This window comes from Heptranchias perlo, chromosome 2 (genome assembly GCF_035084215.1).
Source record: "Heptranchias perlo isolate sHepPer1 chromosome 2, sHepPer1.hap1, whole genome shotgun sequence".
NCBI lineage: Eukaryota > Metazoa > Chordata > Chondrichthyes > Hexanchiformes > Hexanchidae > Heptranchias > Heptranchias perlo.
In genome coordinates, this window is record NC_090326.1 from 7,256,152 (window position 1) to 7,277,633 (window position 21,482).

At 44.9% G+C, this 21,482-nt stretch overlaps 1 protein-coding gene across 5 annotated transcripts in view; it reads left to right on the forward strand.

Moving 5' to 3' along the window:
- The window catches only part of LOC137334859 (dnaJ homolog subfamily C member 13), a 270,037-nt gene that overhangs the window by 130,042 nt on the left and 118,513 nt on the right, over positions 1-21,482 (forward strand). For all 5 annotated transcript variants that reach the window (XM_067999895.1, XM_067999904.1, XM_067999912.1 and 2 more), the window contains exons 24-25: positions 15,856-15,959; positions 16,048-16,207. In XM_067999895.1, the coding sequence (XP_067855996.1) occupies positions 15,856-15,959; positions 16,048-16,207 (264 nt within the window). The remainder of the gene's footprint in view (positions 1-15,855; positions 15,960-16,047; positions 16,208-21,482) is intronic.

Sequence of the window (21,482 nt, forward strand, 5' to 3'; positions counted from 1 at the left end):
TGCCATTTCCTTGTTTTCTATTATTTCCCCAGTCTCATCCTCTAAGGGACCTATACTTTAGCTACTCTCTTCCTTTTTATATACTTGTAAAAGCTCTTATTGTCAGTTTTTATATTTCTTGCTAGTTTACTCTCAATCTATTTTCTCCCTCTTTTATTTGTTTCGTCCTTCACTGGTTTCTAAAGTTTTCCCAATCTTTGCCATGTTGTATACTTTTTCTTTTAACCTGATACCATCCTTAACTTCTTTAGTTAACCAAGGTTGGTACACCCATCTGATGGAGTCTTTCCTCCTTACTGGGATATATTTTTGTTGAGTCATAATATCTTTTTAAATGTCTGCCACTGCTTATCCACAGTCATACCTTCTGATCTGTTTTCCCAGTCCACTTCAGCCAACTCTGTCCTCATGCCCTTATTTAGGTTGAATACAGTAGTTTCAGATCCAAGATCCTCCCTCTCAAACTGGATGTGAAATTCATCATATTATGATCACTTTTTCCTAAGGGACCCTTTACTTTGAGATCATTAATTAATCAAGTCTCATTACCATATCTAAAATGGCCTGTTCCCTGGTTGGTTTCACAATGTATTGTTGTAAGAAACAGTCCTGAATACACTCTATGAACTCATCCTCAGGGCTACTTTTGCCAATTTGATTTGTCCAATCTATATGAAAATTAAAATCGCCCATGACTAATGCATTACTTTTTTTTTAAACAAGCCCCCATTATTTCTTGATTTTATATTTTGCCCTACAATGTAGCTACCGTTAGGGGGCCTCTAAACTACTCCCACCAGTGATTTCTTTCCCTTGCTATTTCTTACCTCCATCCAAATTGATTCTACATCTTGATCTTCTGAGCCAAGATCATTTCTCACGCTTGTACTAATTTCATCCTTTATTAACAGAGCTACCCCACCACCTTTTACCTTTACCAATAGAGCGACCCCACCACCTTTACCTTTACCAATAGAGCTACCCCACCACCTTTACCTTTATTAATAGAGCGACCCCACCACCTTTACCTTTACTAATAAAGCTACCCCACCACCTTTACCTTTATTAACAGAGCGACCCCACCACCTTTACCTTTACTAATAGAGCGACCCCACCACCTTTACCTTTACTAATAGAGCGACCCCACCACCTTTACCTTTACTAATAGAGCGACCCCACCACCTTTACCTTTACTAATAGAGCTACCCCACCACCTTTACCTTTACTAATAGAGCTACCCCACCACCTTTACCTTTACTAATAGAGCTACCCCACCACCTTTACCTTTACTAATAGAGCTACCCCACCACCTTTACCTTTACTAATAGAGCTACCCCACCACCTTTACCTTTACCAATAGAGCTACCCCACCACCTTTACCTTTACCAATAGAGCTACCCCACCACCTTTACCTTTACTAATAGAGCGACCCCACCACCTTTACCTTTACTAATAGAGCTACCCCACCACCTTTACCTTTACCAATAGAGCTACCCCACCACCTTTACCTTTACCAATAGAGCGACCCCACCACCTTTACCTTTACCAATAGAGCTACCCCACCACCTTTACCTTTACTAATAGAGCTACCCCACCACCTTTACCTTTACTAATAGAGCTACCCCACCACCTTTACCTTTACGAAGAGAGCGACCCCACCACCTTTACCTTTACCAATAGGGCTACCCCACCACCTTTACCTTTACCAATAGAGCGACCCCACCACCTTTACCTTCACCAATAGAGCTACCCCACCACCTTTACCTTTACCAATAGAGCGACCCCACCACCTTTACCTTTACCAATAGAGCTACTCCACCACCTTTACCTTTACCAATAGAGCGACCCCACCACCTTTACCTTTACCAATAGAGCGACCCCACCACCTTTACCTTTATTAATAGAGCGACCCCACCACCTTTACCTTTACCAATAGAGCGACCCCACCACCTTTACCTTTACCAATAGAGCTACTCCACCACCTTTACCTTTACCAATAGAGCGACCCCACCACCTTTACCTTTACCAATAGAGCGACCCCACCACCTTTACCTTTATTAATAGAGCGACCCCACCACCTTTACCTTTACCAATAGAGCGACCCCACCACCTTTACCTTTACTAATAGAGCGACCCCACCACCTTTACCTTTACCAATAGAGCGACCCCACCACCTTTACCTTTACTAATAGAGCGACCCCACCACCTTTACCTTTACTAATAGAGCGACCCCACCACCTTTACCTTTATTAATAGAGCTACCCCACCACCTTTACCTTTACTAATAGAGCGACCCCACCACCTTTACCTTTACTAATAGAGCTACCCCACCACCTTTACCTTTACTAATAGAGCGACCCCACCACCTTTACCTTTACTAATAGAGCTACCCCACCACCTTTACCTTTACTAATAGAGCTACCCCACCACCTTTACCTTTACCAATAGAGCTACCCCACCACCTTTACCTTTATTAATAGAGCTACCCCACCACCTTTACCTTTACCAATAGAGCTACCCCACCACCTTTACCTTTATTAATAGAGCTACCCCACCACCTTTACCTTTACTAATAGAGCTACCCCACCACCTTTACCTTTACTAATAGAGCTACCCCACCACCTTTACCTTTACCAATAGAGCTACCCCACCACCTTTACCTTTATTAATAGAGCTACCCCACCACCTTTACCTTTATTAATAGAGCTACCTCACCACCTTTACCTTTACGAAGAGAGCTACCCCACCACCTTGACCTTGACCAATAGAGCGACCCCACCACCTTTACCTTTACCAATAGGGCTACCCCACCACCTTTACCTTTACCAATAGAGCGACCCCACCACCTTTACCTTTACCAATAGAGCTACCCCACCACCTTTACCTTTACCAATAGAGCGACCCCACCACCTTTCCCTTTATTAATAGAGCGACCCCACCACCTTTACCTTTACCAATAGGGCTACCCCACCACCTTTACCTTTACCAATAGAGCGACCCCACCACCTTTACCTTTACCAATAGAGCTACTCCACCACCTTTACCTTTACCAATAGAGCGACCCCACCACCTTTACCTTTACCAATAGAGCGACCCCACCACCTTTACCTTTATTAATAGAGCGACCCCACCACCTTTACCTTTACTAATAGAGCGACCCCACCACCTTTCCCTTTATTAATAGAGCGACCCCACCACCTTTACCTTTACCAATAGAGCGACCCCACCACCTTTACCTTTACTAATAGAGCGACCCCACCACCTTTCCCTTTATTAATAGAGCGACCCCACCACCTTTACCTTTACCAATAGAGCGACCCCACCACCTTTACCTTTACTAATAGAGCGACCCCACCACCTTTACCTTTATTAATAGAGCGACCCCACCACCTTTACCTTTACTAATAGAGCTACCCCACCACCTTTACCTTTATTAATAGAGCGACCCCACCACCTTTACCTTTACTAATAGAGCTACCCCACCACCTTTACCTTTATTAATAGAGCGACCCCACCACCTTTACCTTTACCAATAGAGCGACCCCACCACCTTTACCTTTATTAATAGAGCGACCCCACCACCTTTACCTTTACTAATAGAGCTACCCCACCACCTTTACCTTTATTAATAGAGCGACCCCACCACCTTTACCTTTATTAATAGAGCGACCCCACCACCTTTACCTTTACCAATAGAGCGACCCCACCACCTTTACCTTTACTAATAGAGCGACCCCACCACCTTTACCTTTACCAATAGAGCGACCCCACCACCTTTACCTTTACCAATAGAGCGACCCCACCACCTTTACCTTTACCAATAGAGCGACCCCACCACCTTTACCTTTACCAATAGAGCGACCCCACCACCTTTACCTTTACCAATAGAGCGACCCCACCACCTTTACCTTTACTAATAGAGCGACCCCACCACCTTTACCTTTACCAATAGAGCGACCCCACCACCTTTACCTTTACCAATAGAGCTACCCCACCACCTTTACCTTTACCAATAGAGCGACCCCACCACCTTTACCTTTACCAATAGAGCGACCCCACCACCTTTACCTTTACCAATAGAGCGACCCCACCACCTTTACCTTTACCAATAGAGCGACCCCACCACCTTTACGTTTACTAATAGAGCGACCCCACCACCTTTACCTTTACTAATAGAGCGACCCCACCACCTTTACCTTTACCAATAGAGCGACCCCACCACCTTTACCTTTACCAATAGAGCGACCCCACCACCTTTACCTTTATTAACAGAGCTACCCCACCACCTTTACCTTTACCAATAGAGCGACCCCACCACCTTTACCTTTATTAATAGAGCTACCCCACCACCTTTACCTTTACCAATAGAGCGACCCCACCACCTTTACCTTTATTAATAGAGCGACCCCACCACCTTTACCTTTATTAATAGAGCTACCCCACCACCTTTACCTTTACCAATAGAGCGACCCCACCACCTTTACCTTTACCAATAGAGCTACCCCACCACCTTCACCTTTACTAATAGAGCGACCCCACCACCTTTACCTTTACCAATAGAGCGACCCCACCACCTTTACCTTTATTAATAGAGCGACCCCACCACCTTTACCTTTACTAATAGAGCGACCCCACCACCTTTACCTTTACCAATATAGCGACCCCACCACCTTTACCTTTACTAATAGAGCGACCCCACCACCTTTACCTTTACTAATAGAGCTACCTCACCACCTTTACCTTTACTAATAGAGCTACCCCACCACCTTTACCTTTACTAATAGAGCGACCCCACCACCTTTACCTTTACTAATGGAGCGACCCCACCACCTTTACCTTTACCAATGGAGCGACCCCACCACCTTTACCTTTACTAATAGAGCTACCCCACCACCTTTACCTTTACCAATAGAGCGACCCCACCACCTTTACCTTTACTAATAGAGCGACCCCACCACCTTTACCTTTACCAATAGAGCTACCCCACCACCTTTACCTTTACCAATAGAGCGACCCCACCACCTTTACCTTTACCAATAGAGCTACCCCACCACCTTTACCTTTACCAATAGAGCGACCCCACCACCTTTACCTTTACCAATAGAGCTACCCCACCACCTTTACCTTTATTAATAGAGCGACCCCACCACCTTTACCTTTACTAATAGAGCGACCCCACCACCTTTACCTTTACTAATAGAGCTACCCCACCACCTTTACCTTTACTAATAGAGCTACCCCACCACCTTTACCTTTACCAATAGAGCTACCCCACCACCTTTACCTTTACTAATAGAGCTACCCCACCACCTTTACCTTTACTAATAGAGCGACCCCACCACCTTTACCTTTACCAATAGAGCGACCCCACCACCTTTACCTTTACCAATAGAGCGACCCCACCACCTTTACCTTTACCAATAGAGCTACCCCACCACCTTTACCTTTACCAATAGAGCGACCCCACCACCTTTACCTTTACCAATAGAGCGACCCCACCACCTTTACCTTTACCAATAGAGCGACCCCACCACCTTTACCTTTACCAATAGAGCTACCCCACCACCTTTACCTTTATTAATAGAGCTACCCCACCACCTTTACCTTTACTAATAGAGCGACCCCACCACCTTTACCTTTATTAATAGAGCGACCCCACCACCTTTACCTTTACCAATAGAGCTACCCCACCACCTTTACCTTTACTAATAGAGCTACCCCACCACCTTTACCTTTACCAATAGAGCTACCCCACCACCTTTACCTTTACCAATAGAGCGACCCCACCACCTTTACCTTTACCAATAGAGCGACCCCACCACCTTTACCTTTACTAATAGAGCTACCTCACCACCTTTACCTTTACTAATAGAGCTACCCCACCACCTTTACCTTTACCAATAGAGCGACCCCACCACCTTTACCTTTACCAATAGAGCGACCCCACCACCTTTACCTTTACCAATAGAGCTACCCCACCACCTTTACCTTTACTAATAGAGCGACCCCACCACCTTTACCTTTACTAATAGAGCTACCCCACCACCTTTACCTTTACCAATAGAGCTACCCCACCACCTTTACCTTTATTAATAGAGCGACCCCACCACCTTTACCTTTACTAATAGAGCGACCCCACCACCTTTACCTTTATTAATAGAGCTACCCCACCACCTTTACCTTTACTAATAGAGCGACCCCACCACCTTTACCTTTACCAATAGAGCGACCCCACCACCTTTACCTTTACCAATAGAGCGACCCCACCACCTTTACCTTTACCAATAGAGCGACCCCACCACCTTTACCTTTACCAATAGAGCTACTCCACCACCTTTACCTTTACCAATAGAGCGACCCCACCACCTTTACCTTTACCAATAGAGCGACCCCACCACCTTTACCTTTATTAATAGAGCGACCCCACCACCTTTACCTTTATTAATAGAGCGACCCCACCACCTTTCCCTTTATTAATAGAGCTACCCCACCACCTTTACCTTTACTAATAGAGCGACCCCACCACCTTTACCTTTACCAATAGAGCTACCCCACCACCTTTACCTTTATTAATAGAGCGACCCCACCACCTTTACCTTTACCAATAGAGCTACCCCACCACCTTTACCTTTATTAATAGAGCGACCCCACCACCTTTACCTTTATTAATAGAGCGACCCCACCACCTTTACCTTTATTAATAGAGCGACCCCACCACCTTTACCTTTATTAATAGAGCTACCCCACCACCTTTACCTTTATTAATAGAGCGACCCCACCACCTTTACCTTTATTAATAGAGCGACCCCACCACCTTTACCTTTACTAATAGAGCGACCCCACCACCTTTACCTTTACCAATAGAGCGACCCCACCACCTTTACCTTTACCAATAGAGCGACCCCACCACCTTTACCTTTATTAATAGAGCTACCCCACCACCTTTACCTTTACTAATAGAGCGACCCCACCACCTTTCCCTTTATTAATAGAGCGACCCCACCACCTTTACCTTTACTAATAGAGCGACCCCACCACCTTTACCTTTATTAATAGAGCTACCCCACCACCTTTACCTTTACCAATAGAGCGACCCCACCACCTTTACCTTTATTAATAGAGCTACCCCACCACCTTTACCTTTACCAATAGAGCTACCCCACCACCTTTACCTTTACCAATAGAGCGACCCCACCACCTTTACCTTTACTAATAGAGCTACCCCACCACCTTTACCTTTATTAATAGAGCGACCCCACCACCTTTACCTTTATTAATAGAGCTACCCCACCACCTTTACCTTTATTAATAGAGCGACCCCACCACCTTTACCTTTATTAATAGAGCTACCCCACCACCTTTACCTTTACCAATAGAGCGACCCCACCACCTTTACCTTTACCAATAGAGCTACCCCACCACCTTTACCTTTACCAATAGAGCTACCCCACCACCTTTACCTTTACTAATAGAGCTACCCCACCACCTTTACCTTTACCAATAGAGCTACCCCACCACCTTTACCTTTACTAATAGAGCGACCCCACCACCTTTACCTTTACCAATAGAGCGACCCCACCACCTTTACCTTTACTAATGGAGCGACCCCACCACCTTTACCTTTACCAATAGAGCGACCCCACCACCTTTACCTTTACCAATAGAGTTACCCCACCACCTTTACCTTTACCAATAGAGCGACCCCACCACCTTTACCTTTACCAATAGAGCGACCCCACCACCTTTACCTTTACCAATAGAGCGACCCCACCACCTTTACCTTTACCAATAGAGCTACCCCACCACCTTTACCTTTACTAATAGAGCGACCCCACCACCTTTACCTTTACTAATAGAGCGACCCCACCACCTTTCCCTTTATTAATAGAGCGACCCCACCACCTTTACCTTTACCAATAGGGCTACCCCACCACCTTTACCTTTACCAATAGAGCGACCCCACCACCTTTACCTTTACCAATAGAGCGACCCCACCACCTTTACCTTTACCAATAGAGCTACTCCACCACCTGTACCTTTACCAATAGAGCGACCCCACCACCTTTACCTTTACCAATAGAGCGACCCCACCACCTTTCCCTTTATTAATAGAGCGACCCCACCACCTTTCCCTTTATTAATAGAGCGACCCCACCACCTTTCCCTTTATTAATAGAGCTACCCCACCACCTTTACCTTTATTAATAGAGCGACCCCACCACCTTTACCTTTACTAATAGAGCTACCCCACCACCTTTACCTTTATTAATAGAGCGACCCCACCACCTTTACCTTTACCAATAGAGCTACCCCACCACCTTTACCTTTACTAATAGAGCGACCCCACCACCTTTACCTTTACTAATAGAGCGACCCCACCACCTTTACGTTTACCAATAGAGCGACCCCACCACCTTTACCTTTACTAATAGAGCTACCCCACCACCTTTACCTTTACCAATAGAGCTACCCCACCACCTTTACCTTTACTAATAGAGCGACCCCACCACCTTTACCTTTACCAATAGAGCGACCCCACCACCTTTACCTTTACCAATAGAGCTACCCCACCACCTTTACCTTTACCAATAGAGCGACCCCACCACCTTTACCTTTACCAATAGAGCTACCCCACCACCTTTACCTTTACTAATGGAGCGACCCCACCACCTTTACCTTTACTAATAGAGCGACCCCACCACCTTTACCTTTACCAATAGAGCTACCCCACCACCTTTACCTTTACTAATAGAGCGACCCCACCACCTTTACCTTTACTAATAGAGCTACCCCACCACCTTTACCTTTACCAATAGAGCTACCCCACCACCTTTACCTTTACCAATAGAGCGACCCCACCACCTTTACCTTTATTAATAGAGCTACCCCACCACCTTTACCTTTACCAATAGAGCGACCCCACCACCTTTACCTTTACTAATAGAGCTACCCCACCACCTTTACCTTTACCAATAGAGCGACCCCACCACCTTTACCTTTATTAATAGAGCTACCCCACCACCTTTACCTTTACTAATAGAGCGACCCCACCACCTTTACCTTTACTAATAGAGCTACCCCACCACCTTTACCTTTACTAATAGAGCGACCCCACCACCTTTACCTTTATTAATAGAGCTACCCCACCACCTTTACCTTTACCAATAGAGCGACCCCACCACCTTTACCTTTATTAATAGAGCGACCCCACCACCTTTACCTTTATTAATAGAGCTACCCCACCACCTTTACCTTTACCAATAGAGCTACCCCACCACCTTTACCTTTACTAATAGAGCGACCCCACCACCTTTACCTTTACCAATAGAGCGACCCCACCACCTTTACCTTTACTAATGGAGCTACCCCACCACCTTTACCTTTACCAATAGAGCGACCCCACCACCTTTACCTTTACTAATAGAGCTACCCCACCACCTTTACCTTTACCAATAGAGCGACCCCACCACCTTTACCTTTACTAATAGAGCTACCCCACCACCTTTACCTGTACCAATAGAGCTACCCCACCACCTTTACCTTTACTAATAGAGCGACCCCACCACCTTTACCTTTACCAATAGAGCGACCCCACCACCTTTACCTTTACCAATAGAGCTACCCCACCACCTTTACCTTTACCAATAGAGCGACCCCACCACCTTTACCTTTACCAATAGAGCGACCCCACCACCTTTACCTTTACCAATAGAGCGACCCCACCACCTTTACCTTTACCAATAGAGCGACCCCACCACCTTTACCTTTACCAATAGAGCTACCCCACCACCTTTACCTTTACTAATAGAGCGACCCTACCACCTTTCCCTTTATTAATAGAGCGACCCCACCACCTTTACCTTTACCAATAGGGCTACCCCACCACCTTTACCTTTACCAATAGAGCGACCCCACCACCTTTACCTTTACCAATAGAGCGACCCCACCACCTTTACCTTTACCAATAGAGCTACTCCACCACCTGTACCTTTACCAATAGAGCGACCCCACCACCTTTACCTTTACCAATAGAGCGACCCCACCACCTTTACCTTTATTAATAGAGCGACCCCACCACCTTTACCTTTACCAATAGAGCGACCCCACCACCTTTCCCTTTATTAATAGAGCGACCCCACCACCTTTCCCTTTATTAATAGAGCGACCCCACCACCTTTACCTTTACCAATAGAGCGACCCCACCACCTTTACCTTTACTAATAGAGCGACCCCACCACCTTTACCTTTATTAATAGAGCTACCCCACCACCTTTACCTTTATTAATAGAGCGACCCCACCACCTTTACCTTTACTAATAGAGCGACCCCACCACCTTTACCTTTATTAATAGAGCTACCCCACCACCTTTACCTTTACTAATAGAGCGACCCCACCACCTTTACCTTTACTAATAGAGCTACCCCACCACCTTTACCTTTACTAATAGAGCTACCCCACCACCTTTACCTTTACCAATAGAGCTACCCCACCACCTTTACCTTTACCAATAGAGCGACCCCACCACCTTTACCTTTACCAATAGAGCTACCCCACCACCTTTACCTTTACTAATGGAGCGACCCCACCACCTTTACCTTTACTAATAGAGCGACCCCACCACCTTTACCTTTACCAATAGAGCTACCCCACCACCTTTACCTTTACCAATAGAGCGACCCCACCACCTTTACCTTTACCAATAGAGCGACCCCACCACCTTTACCTTTACCAATAGAGCGACCCCACCACCTTTACCTTTATTAATAGAGCGACCCCACCACCTTTACCTTTATTAATAGAGCTACCCCACCACCTTTACCTTTACCAATAGAGCGACCCCACCACCTTTACCTTTATTAATAGAGCGACCCCACCACCTTTACCTTTATTAATAGAGCTACCCCACCACCTTTACCTTTATTAATAGAGCGACCCCACCACCTTTACCTTTATTAATAGAGCGACCCCACCACCTTTACCTTTACTAATAGAGCTACCCCACCACCTTTACCTTTATTAATAGAGCTACCCCACCACCTTTACCTTTATTAATAGAGCGACCCCACCACCTTTACCTTTGCCAATAGAGCTACCCCACCACCTTTACCTTTACCAATAGAGCTACCCCACCACCTTTACCTTTACTAATAGAGCTACCCCACCACCTTTACCTTTACCAATCGAGCTACCCCACCACCTTTACCTTTACTAATAGAGCGACCCCACCACCTTTACCTTTACTAATAGAGCGACCCCACCACCTTTACCTTTACTAATAGAGCGACCCCACCACCTTTACCTTTACCAATGGAGCGACCCCACCACCTTTACCTTTACTAATAGAGCGACCCCACCACCTTTACCTTTACCAATAGAGCGACCCCACCACCTTTACCTTTACCAATGGAGCGACCCCACCACCTTTACCTTTACCAATAGAGCGACCCCACCACCTTTACCTTTACTAATAGAGCTACCCCACCACCTTTACCTTTACCAATGGAGCGACCCCACCACCTTTACCTTTACCAATAGAGCTACCCCACCACCTTTACCTTTACCAATAGAGCGACCCCACCACCTTTACCTTTACTAATAGAGCGACCCCACCACCTTTACCTTTACTAATAGAGCTACCCCACCACCTTTACCTTTACCAATGGAGCGACCCCACCACCTTTACCTTTACCAATGGAGCGACCCCACCACCTTTACCTTTACCAATAGAGCTACCCCACCACCTTTACCTTTACCAATGGAGCGACCCCACCACCTTTACCTTTACCAATGGAGCGACCCCACCACCTTTACCTTTACCAATAGAGCTACCCCACCACCTTTACCTTTACCAATAGAGCTACCCCACCACCTTTACCTTTACCAATAGAGCGACCCCACCACCTTTACCTTTACTAATAGAGCGACCCCACCACCTTTACCTTTACCAATAGAGCGACCCCACCACCTTTACCTTTACCAATAGAGCGACCCCACCACCTTTACCTTTACCAATAGAGCGACCCCACCACCTTTACCTTTACTAATAGAGCGACCCCACCACCTTTACCTTTACCAATAGAGCGACCCCACCACCTTTACCTTTACCAATAGAGCTACCCCACCACCTTTACCTTTACTAATAGAGCGACCCCACCACCTTTACCTTTACCAATAGAGCGACCCCACCACCTTTACCTTTACCAATAGAGCGACCCCACCACCTTTACCTTTACCAATAGAGCGACCCCACCACCTTTACCTTTACCAATAGAGCGACCCCACCACCTTTACCTTTACTAATAGAGCGACCCCACCACCTTTACCTTTACCAATAGAGCTACCCCACCACCTTTACCTTTACCAATAGAGCGACCCCACCACCTTTACCTTTACCAATAGAGCGACCCCACCACCTTTACCTTTACCAATAGAGCGACCCCACCACCTTTACCTTTACCAATAGAGCTACCCCACCACCTTTACCTTTACCAATAGAGCGACCCCACCACCTTTACCTTTACTAATAGAGCGACCCCACCACCTTTACCTTTATTAATAGAGCGACCCCACCACCTTTACCTTTACTAATAGAGCGACCCCACCACCTTTACCTTTATTAATAGAGCTACCCCACCACCTTTACCTTTACTAATAGAGCTACCCCACCACCTTTACCTTTACCAATAGAGCTACCCCACCACCTTTACCTTTACTAATAGAGCGACCCCACCACCTTTACCTTTATTAATAGAGCTACCCCACCACCTTTACCTTTATTAATAGAGCGACCCCACCACCTTTACCTTTACTAATAGAGCGACCCCACCACCTTTACCTTTATTAATAGAGCGACCCCACCACCTTTACCTTTACCAATAGAGCTACCCCACCACCTTTACCTTTACTAATAGAGCGACCCCACCACCTTTACCTTTACCAATAGAGCTACCCCACCACCTTTACCTTTACCAATAGAGCTACCCCACCACCTTTACCTTTACCAATAGAGCTACCCCACCACCTTTACCTTTACCAATAGAGCTACCCCACCACCTTTACCTTTACCAATAGAGCTACCCCACCACCTTTACCTTTACCAATAGAGCTACCCCACCACCTTTACCTTTACCAATAGAGCGACCCCACCACCTTTACCTTTACCAATAGAGCTACCCCACCACCTTTACCTTTCTTCTTATACCTCTGAATATTCAGTTCCCAACCTTGGTCACCTTGCAACCATGTCTCCGTAATGGCCACGAGATCATACCTATTTGTGTCGTCAATTACAACTTATAATGAATGCTGTGCACATTCAGATAAAGAAACTTTAATTTTGTCTTTTTACCATTTTTTCCTACTCTGACCCCATTTGCTGGTGCAAACTTATGTTTGTTCGCTCTGTCCCTTTCTGACACACACTGGTTATCATTACTCTATCTCTTCCCTGTACCAATTCCTTCTCCAACATTCTAAATTTTGCCCCACTTGAACCCTCCCTCATTTAGTTTAAAGACTTATCTACAGCCCTAGTTGTTTGATTCGCCAGAACAGTGGTCCCAGCATGGCTCAGGTGAAGCCCGTTCTGACGGAACAGCTCCCTCTTTCCCCAGTACTGGTGCCAGTGCCCCAAGAATCGAAACCCACTTCTCCCACACCAATCTGTGAGCCACACATTCATCTCTCTGATCTGATTTACCCTGAGCCAATTTGCCCGTGGCTCAGGTAATAATCCATAGATTATTACCTTTGTGGTTCTGCTTTTTAATTTAGTCCCTAGCTGCTCAAACTCCCTCAGCAGAGCCTATTCCTTAGTCTTACCTATGTCATTGGTACCTACGTGGACCACGACAACTGGATCCTCCCCCTCCCACTCCAAGTTTCTCTCCAGCCTGGAGGAAATGTCCTTAACCTTGGCACCGGGTAGGCAACATAGCCTTCGGGACTCTCGCTCTTGACTGCAGAGAACAGTGTCTATCCCTCTAACTATATGTTGCCTACTACAACCACGTTCCTTTTTACTCCCCCCCACATGAATGGCTTCCTGTACCACGGTGCCATGGTCAGTTTGCTCATCCTCCCTGCAGTCCTTGCTCTCGTCCACACAGCTTGCAAGAACCTCGTAACTGTCAGACAAGTGCAAGGGCTGAGGCTCTGCATTGCTACCTCCTGGATCCCCTTACCTGCCTCACTCACAGTCACACACTGCTGTCCCTGACCACGGGCCAAATCTAAAGTATTTAGTGTAAGGGGTGTGACTGCCTCCTGGATCAAAGTATACAGGTAACTTTCCCACTCCCTGATGCCTCGCAAAGTCTGCAGCTCGGACTCCAGCTCCTCAACACTGAGCCGAAGTTCCTCGAGCTGCAGACGCTTACTGCAGATGTGGTCGCCCCGGACAAGACTATCCAGTAGCTCCTACGTGTTGCAACTGCAACACATCTGCCCTATCTATAGTATTTATTTAATTACGTCACTGTCAATCAAATTATTTATAATTTTGATCTAAGTATTAACCTTGTTTTATTTAATTAAGTTTAGTTAATAAATCTAGCTAATAAGTTGTTATATGCTATACGGTTTTACTGTGACTTGACCCACAGTCCTAAGAGAAATACTGACCACGATTCACGCACCTGCTTTACCTGTGATTTCACTTTGATTTTTATCAGAATGCGGTCAGTCCGCTCTCTCTCTCTGCCCTGTGTTTTACCCCGCTCCGCTCTCACTGTTTCCCACCGCTCTGGTGAACACTCGCTCTGCCCTGTGTTTTACCCCGCTCCGCTCTGGTGATCACTCGCTCTGCCCTGTGTTTTACCCCGCTCCGCTCTCACTGTTTCCCACCGCTCTGGTGAACTCTCACTCTTGCTCTCTGCTGTTTTTATCCCTGCTCCATTCACTGTTTCCTTCCACTCTGGGGTTTTGGAGTGCATGTCTACAGATCCCTGTACGTAGCAGGACAGAGAGAAAAGGTGGTTAAAAGGGCATACAGAATACTTTCCTTTATTAGCCGAGGCATAGAATATGAGAGTAGGGAGGTTATGATAGAACTGTATGAAACACTGGTTCGGCCACATCTAGAATACTGTGTACAGTTCTGGTCACCACATTACAGGAAAGATGTGATGTGCACCCTCTCTAGTGCAAGGAGATTTAAGAGGATATTGCCAGGACTGGATAATTTTAGCTGTGAGGAAAGATTGGATAGGCTGGGGTTGTTTTCTTTGGAAAAAGGAGGCTGAGGGGTGATTTAATCGAGGTGTATAAAATTGAGGGGTCTCGATCGAGTGGATAGGAAGGACCTATTTCTCTTAGAAGAGAGGTCAATAACCAGGGGGCATAGATTTGAAGTAATTGGTAGAAGGATTAGAGGGAAGCTGAGGAGAAATGTTTTCACCCAGAGGGTGGTGTGGGTCTGGAACTCACTGTCTGAAAGGGTGGGAGAGGCAGAAACCCTCAACTCATTTAAAAAGTACTTGGATGTGCACCTGAAGTGCCGTAACCTACAAGGCTATGGACCAAGAGCTGGAAAGTGGGATTAAGCTGGATAGCTTTTAGGCTTGCACGGACACGATGGGCCGAATGGCCGCCTTCTGTACTGTAACTTTCTATGATTCTAATGAAGCTAAAAATAGTGAAATGTTCGGAATAGTCATCTAAGTGATGGATGTTACGTTGTTGCCCATTTTATTTTCCATTCTGCTCATGTTTCTAGCATTTTGTGTGTCATATTCCTGTTGGAAATATGGTTGTATGTCATGTCTGATTTGTCCATTGTTGCATATGATGGTGCTACTTTTAATTGTTATGGGGAATTTTCAGCACTGATGCCCATTATTTTGCTTTTTGTTCAGGTTAAGTACGAGTGCCTTGTAGATGAAATCAAAATTGGAGATTATTATCTACGTCTGTTGTTGGAAGAGGGTGAAAATGAAGAGTCTGGTGCAATCAAGAGATCGTAAGCCTAAGTCCATCTAACAGATTTCTCTGCTTAATTATATTTTCCTCCTTGTACCTTTTTTTTTCAACGTGTGCATTTATTGCAGGTATGAATTTTTCAATGAGTTGTATCATCGCTTCTTGCTTACTCCTAAAGTGAATATGAAGTGTTTATGTTTACAAGCTTTGACCATTGTTTACGGCAAATGCTATGAGGAGATAGGACCATTCAGTGATACTAAATACATTGTTGGAATGCTGGACAGGGTGAGCACAACAAATCTTTTGAACTTCGTTCTTGATAGCTTAGCACATCTTTAGACAAGTTGCACATGGGACCTAGTTTTCCCAATGGTACAAATTCTGTATTTTCATTGCAGTAGCATTAAAGACACAGTGGGTGCTAGCCTAGGAATTTCTCTCCAACTTCATTTTCTCCCCTCCAAAACTGTGCAGCTGAGGGTAAAATTGGACCTGTTGTTGTATTTTCTTTATATTAGGACATTGCAAGTAGAAGTTTAATTTAAAAAGTTGCTAGCTTGTATTATTGTACTTTGCAAAATGTTATCAAAGCATTTTTTGAACTGGGCAATGTTCAGCTGTTATCCTCCATGTACGATGGGGTAGCTCGGGTGTAAGTTCCATTACTATGCTTTCGGACATGATGGCTACTTCCAGTTTATCTCCGTCACTAGGTCTGACTCTTGACAAAAGTGCTGCCAGTGTACTGGTTTGTAACTAGACATTGGATCCTAATCTGTCAGTGAAAGTCATTGAAGCATTTAAATGCGTTTAAGAAACAAATATATTTTGCAACAAAGGGAAATGAGGTTTGTTCAGCCAAGTGACCTTTTTCTGTTCCTGTTTTTTTAGATTCCTTGTGCAGAATGTTAATCTATCCTAATCATTTTTCCTTCAGTGCGAGTACCTAGCAATGTCCCTGTCAGTGGCACCTGCTAATGGGCAGCTGTACGGATTATGCTTAAGGAATTGGAATCCAGGAAATCAACCAATGATATTATCAAAGAAGCTGTTACTTGTTTAAACATGCAAATAAGACATAATCCAAATGGCTTAAACATTAGGTCACTGTCCCTTTTTAATAGCTGTGTTTCGAACTAGTGACGGTGGTCATGTGGTGCCTCTGCTATATAATGGCCCCATTTGGAATCTATATCTTGAAGTGGTTTGCAACGTCACAAAGTAATCAACTTCATAATCTGAGCACCTTCATTGTTTTAAGTTTGCTGACTCTGAAGTAAGCTGATTCATTGCATTGGTCAGTGCAATGCTCAGTTGCAAGAATTTCACACCTTGTTGTGAATTCCTTTGAGTAACTGACATCCTCAAAATGTCTTTGCATTATGTACAGCAGTTTCCTGATGTGCACAGCCTTTTGCAGGTTAGGCTGCAGAACTCACGAGCATCTACTTTTCTGGAAAGATACCCCACCAAATAAAATAGGATGATTAATGGATAGACATTTGGGGTTCCAGTTCAAAGAAGCAGAAGTTTAAATTGGCTAGAAAATGAAGTATTCTTTAGAAAGCTCCAAAATGACACTCTTGTTCCAGGGAGAAAGTCTTGACCTTGAATCACGTGACTTACAAGAGTTCCACAATCAGTCCAGCACTGTCCACTACTGTTAAGATAATTAGAGCCTAAATTCGTGGAACGCTGTCTAGTGGATCCTTATCTCAACATCTCTAATGGCCACTGTAACTGTCACAACAGTCAGTACGGCATTAGTCAGCATGCAGGCACTTTACCCTAGATCATAAATTTGTGGGCATCTTTTCCCTGCTGACCAAAATTCTTTTTTTGTGACTGCGATCAACATTTGTACCTGTAAGTACTAAAGCAAGTCACTGACCAAACTTTTAAAAAAAAAACAAAATGTGGAAATCGGAAATAAAAACAGAAAATGCTGGTAACGCTCAGCAGGTCAGGCAACATCTGTGGAGCGAGAAACAGAGTTAGCGTTTTCAGCTCGATGACCTTTCATCAGAACTGGAAGATGCTGCAGATAAACAGCTTTTAAACAAATACAGAGCCAGGAAACGAAAGTTGGGTCCAGAGGAGATGTAGATGGTAACAGCCGAATAGCAGAGGGGGAGGGAAGCGTGGAAAATCTGGCAAAGGGGAGCAGACTCCCATGGCCCACGAATGTGGCGGAAGAAAGGCAGGATGGCCCCTGGGGAGTGGACCACCCCGCCGGCCGATGGGGGATCACCAGCCCACACCTCCTCTGTTACCAGGGCCTGCTGTCTGAGAGAAAATGGGAGCGGTGGTTAAGATCTAAAGTTGTTAAACTCAGCGTTCAGGCCAGAAGGCTGTAAAGTGTCTGGTGTAAAGATCAGGTGCTGTTCCTCGCGCTTGTCTTGATCTTCATTGAAACAGTGTAGGAGGCCAGAGGTCAGCGTGACCCATCTTTTTGTTTCTACACTTTTCTCATCTTTTTTGCCTTGCACCATCGTCACTATTGTCATTTAATCGCTCCCGCCCTTCACCCTGTCACGGACCTCAGAATCATAGACTGATACAGCACAGAAGGAGGCCATTCGGCCCATCGTGCCTGTGCCAGCTGTTTAAAAGAGCAATCCAGTTAGTTTCGCTTTTCTGCCCTTTCCCCATTGCCCTGCAAACTTTTTCCCTTCAAGTATTTATTCAATTCCCTTTTGAAAGTTAATATTGATCTGCTTCCACCACCCTTTCAGGCAGTGCATTCCAGATCATAACTCGCTGCGTTTATTAAAAAAAATTCTCCTCACCTCCTGGTTCTTTCACTAAGTATCTTAAATCTGTGTTCTCTGGTTTCCAACCCTTCTGCCACTGGAAACAATTTCTCCTTATTTACTCTATCAAAACCCTTCATGATTTTGAACACCTATTAAATCTCTCCTTAACCTTCTCTGTTCTAAGGAGAACAACCCCAGCTTCTCCAGTCTCTCCAGATAACTGAAGTCACTCATCCCTGGTACCATTCTAGTAAATCTCTTCTGCACCCTCTCTAAGGCCTTGACATCCTTCCTAAAGTGTGGTGCCCAGAATTGAACACAATACTCCAGCTGGGGCCGAGCCAGTGATTGATTTATCAACAGGTTTAGTGTAATTTCCTTACTTTTGTACTCTACGCCTCTTATTTATAAAGCCCAGGATCCCATATGTTTTTTTAACAGCCTTCTCAACTTGTCCTACCACCTTCAAAGATTTGTGAATGTACCCCTTTAAAATTGTCCCATTTAGTTTATATTGCCTGTCCTCATTTGCCTCTCATTCTTCTTACCAAAATGCATCACTTCACACTTCTCTGCGTTAAATTGCATCTGCCATGTATCTGCCCATTTCACCTGTCTGTCGCCCTGAAGTCTGTTACTATCCTCCTCACTGTTTACTAAATTTCCGAGTTTTGTATCATCTGCAAACTTTGAAATTGTGTCCCGTATACCCAAGTCCAGGTCATTAATATATATCCACGAGCATTGGTCCTAATACTCCTGGGGAACACCACTGTATACTTCCCTCCAGTCCTGAAAACAACTATTCACCAACACACTCTGCTTTCTGTTTCTTATCCAATCTTGCATCCATGCTGCCATTGCCCCTTTAATCCCATGGGTTTCAGTTTTGGTAGCAAGTCTATTATGTGGCACTTTATCAAATGCCTTTTTGAAAGTCCATATACACATCAACTGCGCTACCTTCATCAACACTCTCCCTTTTGTTCTTCTCCTGCCCCCTTTTTCCTGGCTCTGCACTTGCTTAAAAACTGTTAGTCTCTAACACCTTGCAGTTCTGATTAAAGGGCATCGACCTGAAACGTTAACTCTGCTTCTCTCCACAGATGCTGCCTGCCCCACTGGGTGTTTCCAGCATTTTCTGTTAAAGAAAATGAACTTGCTTCACACACAGCAAGATTGGTGTAGATTCAGCCCTTGGCCACTGTAATGGCAGGGTTTTATTAATTTCAGTGATGGCATTGCTTAAGGTTTCCAGCTTCTCACATCCGCACTAATGGAGTGCAGCTTCATCCACTTGAGTTAGATGTGGTGAATCTGAAATGGCTGAGGGAAAAACCCTTGCTTTCAGGAGTAGAAGAAAAGCCATACATCCCAATTCCTTGAGATTTATTTTGACTCGAGACTTTTTAAATTGGGCCTTTTCATCTCTGAAAGCCCTGACTGAGCTGAAACTTTACCCTGAACTGAATTGATTTACTAACTTCCTGTAATGTTGTACACCCATTAAGGCTGATGGCTCCAGTGATAACTGCATGATGAATTAACCACAGTGGAAACCTTATTTGCACCACTTGTGAATTTATTAGTTATATTCTACTTATAGCAAGTTACAATTCTAGAATACAGCCTCTGCTTCCCAGAACGAATTCAAACGGTTGATTATTTGGGGTAAGGGCCAAGTTTGAGGGAAGAGATGAGCATGGATATTAAAGGTATAGTACCAATGAGGGCTGTGGCTCTGGGTTTGAGCATGTGATATAAAAGTGGCTTAGTTCTTCCCCCCCCCCCCCCACAACCAATCACTGCATCAAGGTCAACTTCTATACTAATACAGACAAAGTAAAGTGGACTGCAAAGCTCGGGCAACAACCTCAAATTGACATGTTTGCTAAAGCAGATCCTGGCTGAGATCTTCAGGTTTTCCATGAGTCCTGCAGATGGTGCTGTTTGACCTCGAGTGGAATTTCCAAAGATCTCTCCTGGTGATTGCTGACAGCCTAGAACGCTCAAGTAGTTCTTAGCGTGCATTGTGCCTTCAGCCTGTGGCGTCCTTTTACTGGGTTTTCATATTCAGATTGAGTATGGGAAGTGAGTGTTCAGCAGGGTGGACCTTGCACCTGGATTAAAACCAAAACCCTGTGCAATAGGTGAAATTATCTGGACACTTCATGGCAACATTTCAAAACAAGACTGAGATTTTGGTGCACGAGACCACAATGTTAATCTTTAGCATGAGCTCATCTCTCAATTTCCTAAGTCCCTTTATGCTTTCCTCCCATTTCCTGTTGTGCCGAGAATCATTCACAGAACCCTTGCAGAGGAAATTAACATCAGGCTAAAGAAACCAATTTTCTCATATGAAACCCGAGAAGTAGGATAGGGCAATCTTCACCTTAAGGTGGCCTCTAAATTTCATTTGACATATTGTTATCCTTCACATACAATATTTAAGATATAAAGAATAAGGAAGGCTCCACCCACTTATTCTGCATTGAAAGCAGCAAGTGAAAATGTGGGCATTTTTTCATGTTTTGGGAGGGGTCCAAAGGGTGATCTAAATACTTGGTTAAATTGGCTACCAGTGGGGCCTAAATAATCGCTTTGATACAACGTCACTTAATATTTTTTTTAAGATGTGCTGAAGTTCATAAGTATACTCGAGTCTTCACTTCCCCCCCAGTGGTTCTGATAAGCCTATTAATTACACTGTTGCCAAGAAATGACAGGACTTTGATACCTTCTGAAGTTATTTGTGTAATGTACCTTTTCCTAACTGTTCTGCTCCTAAGCCTTGCTGTTGA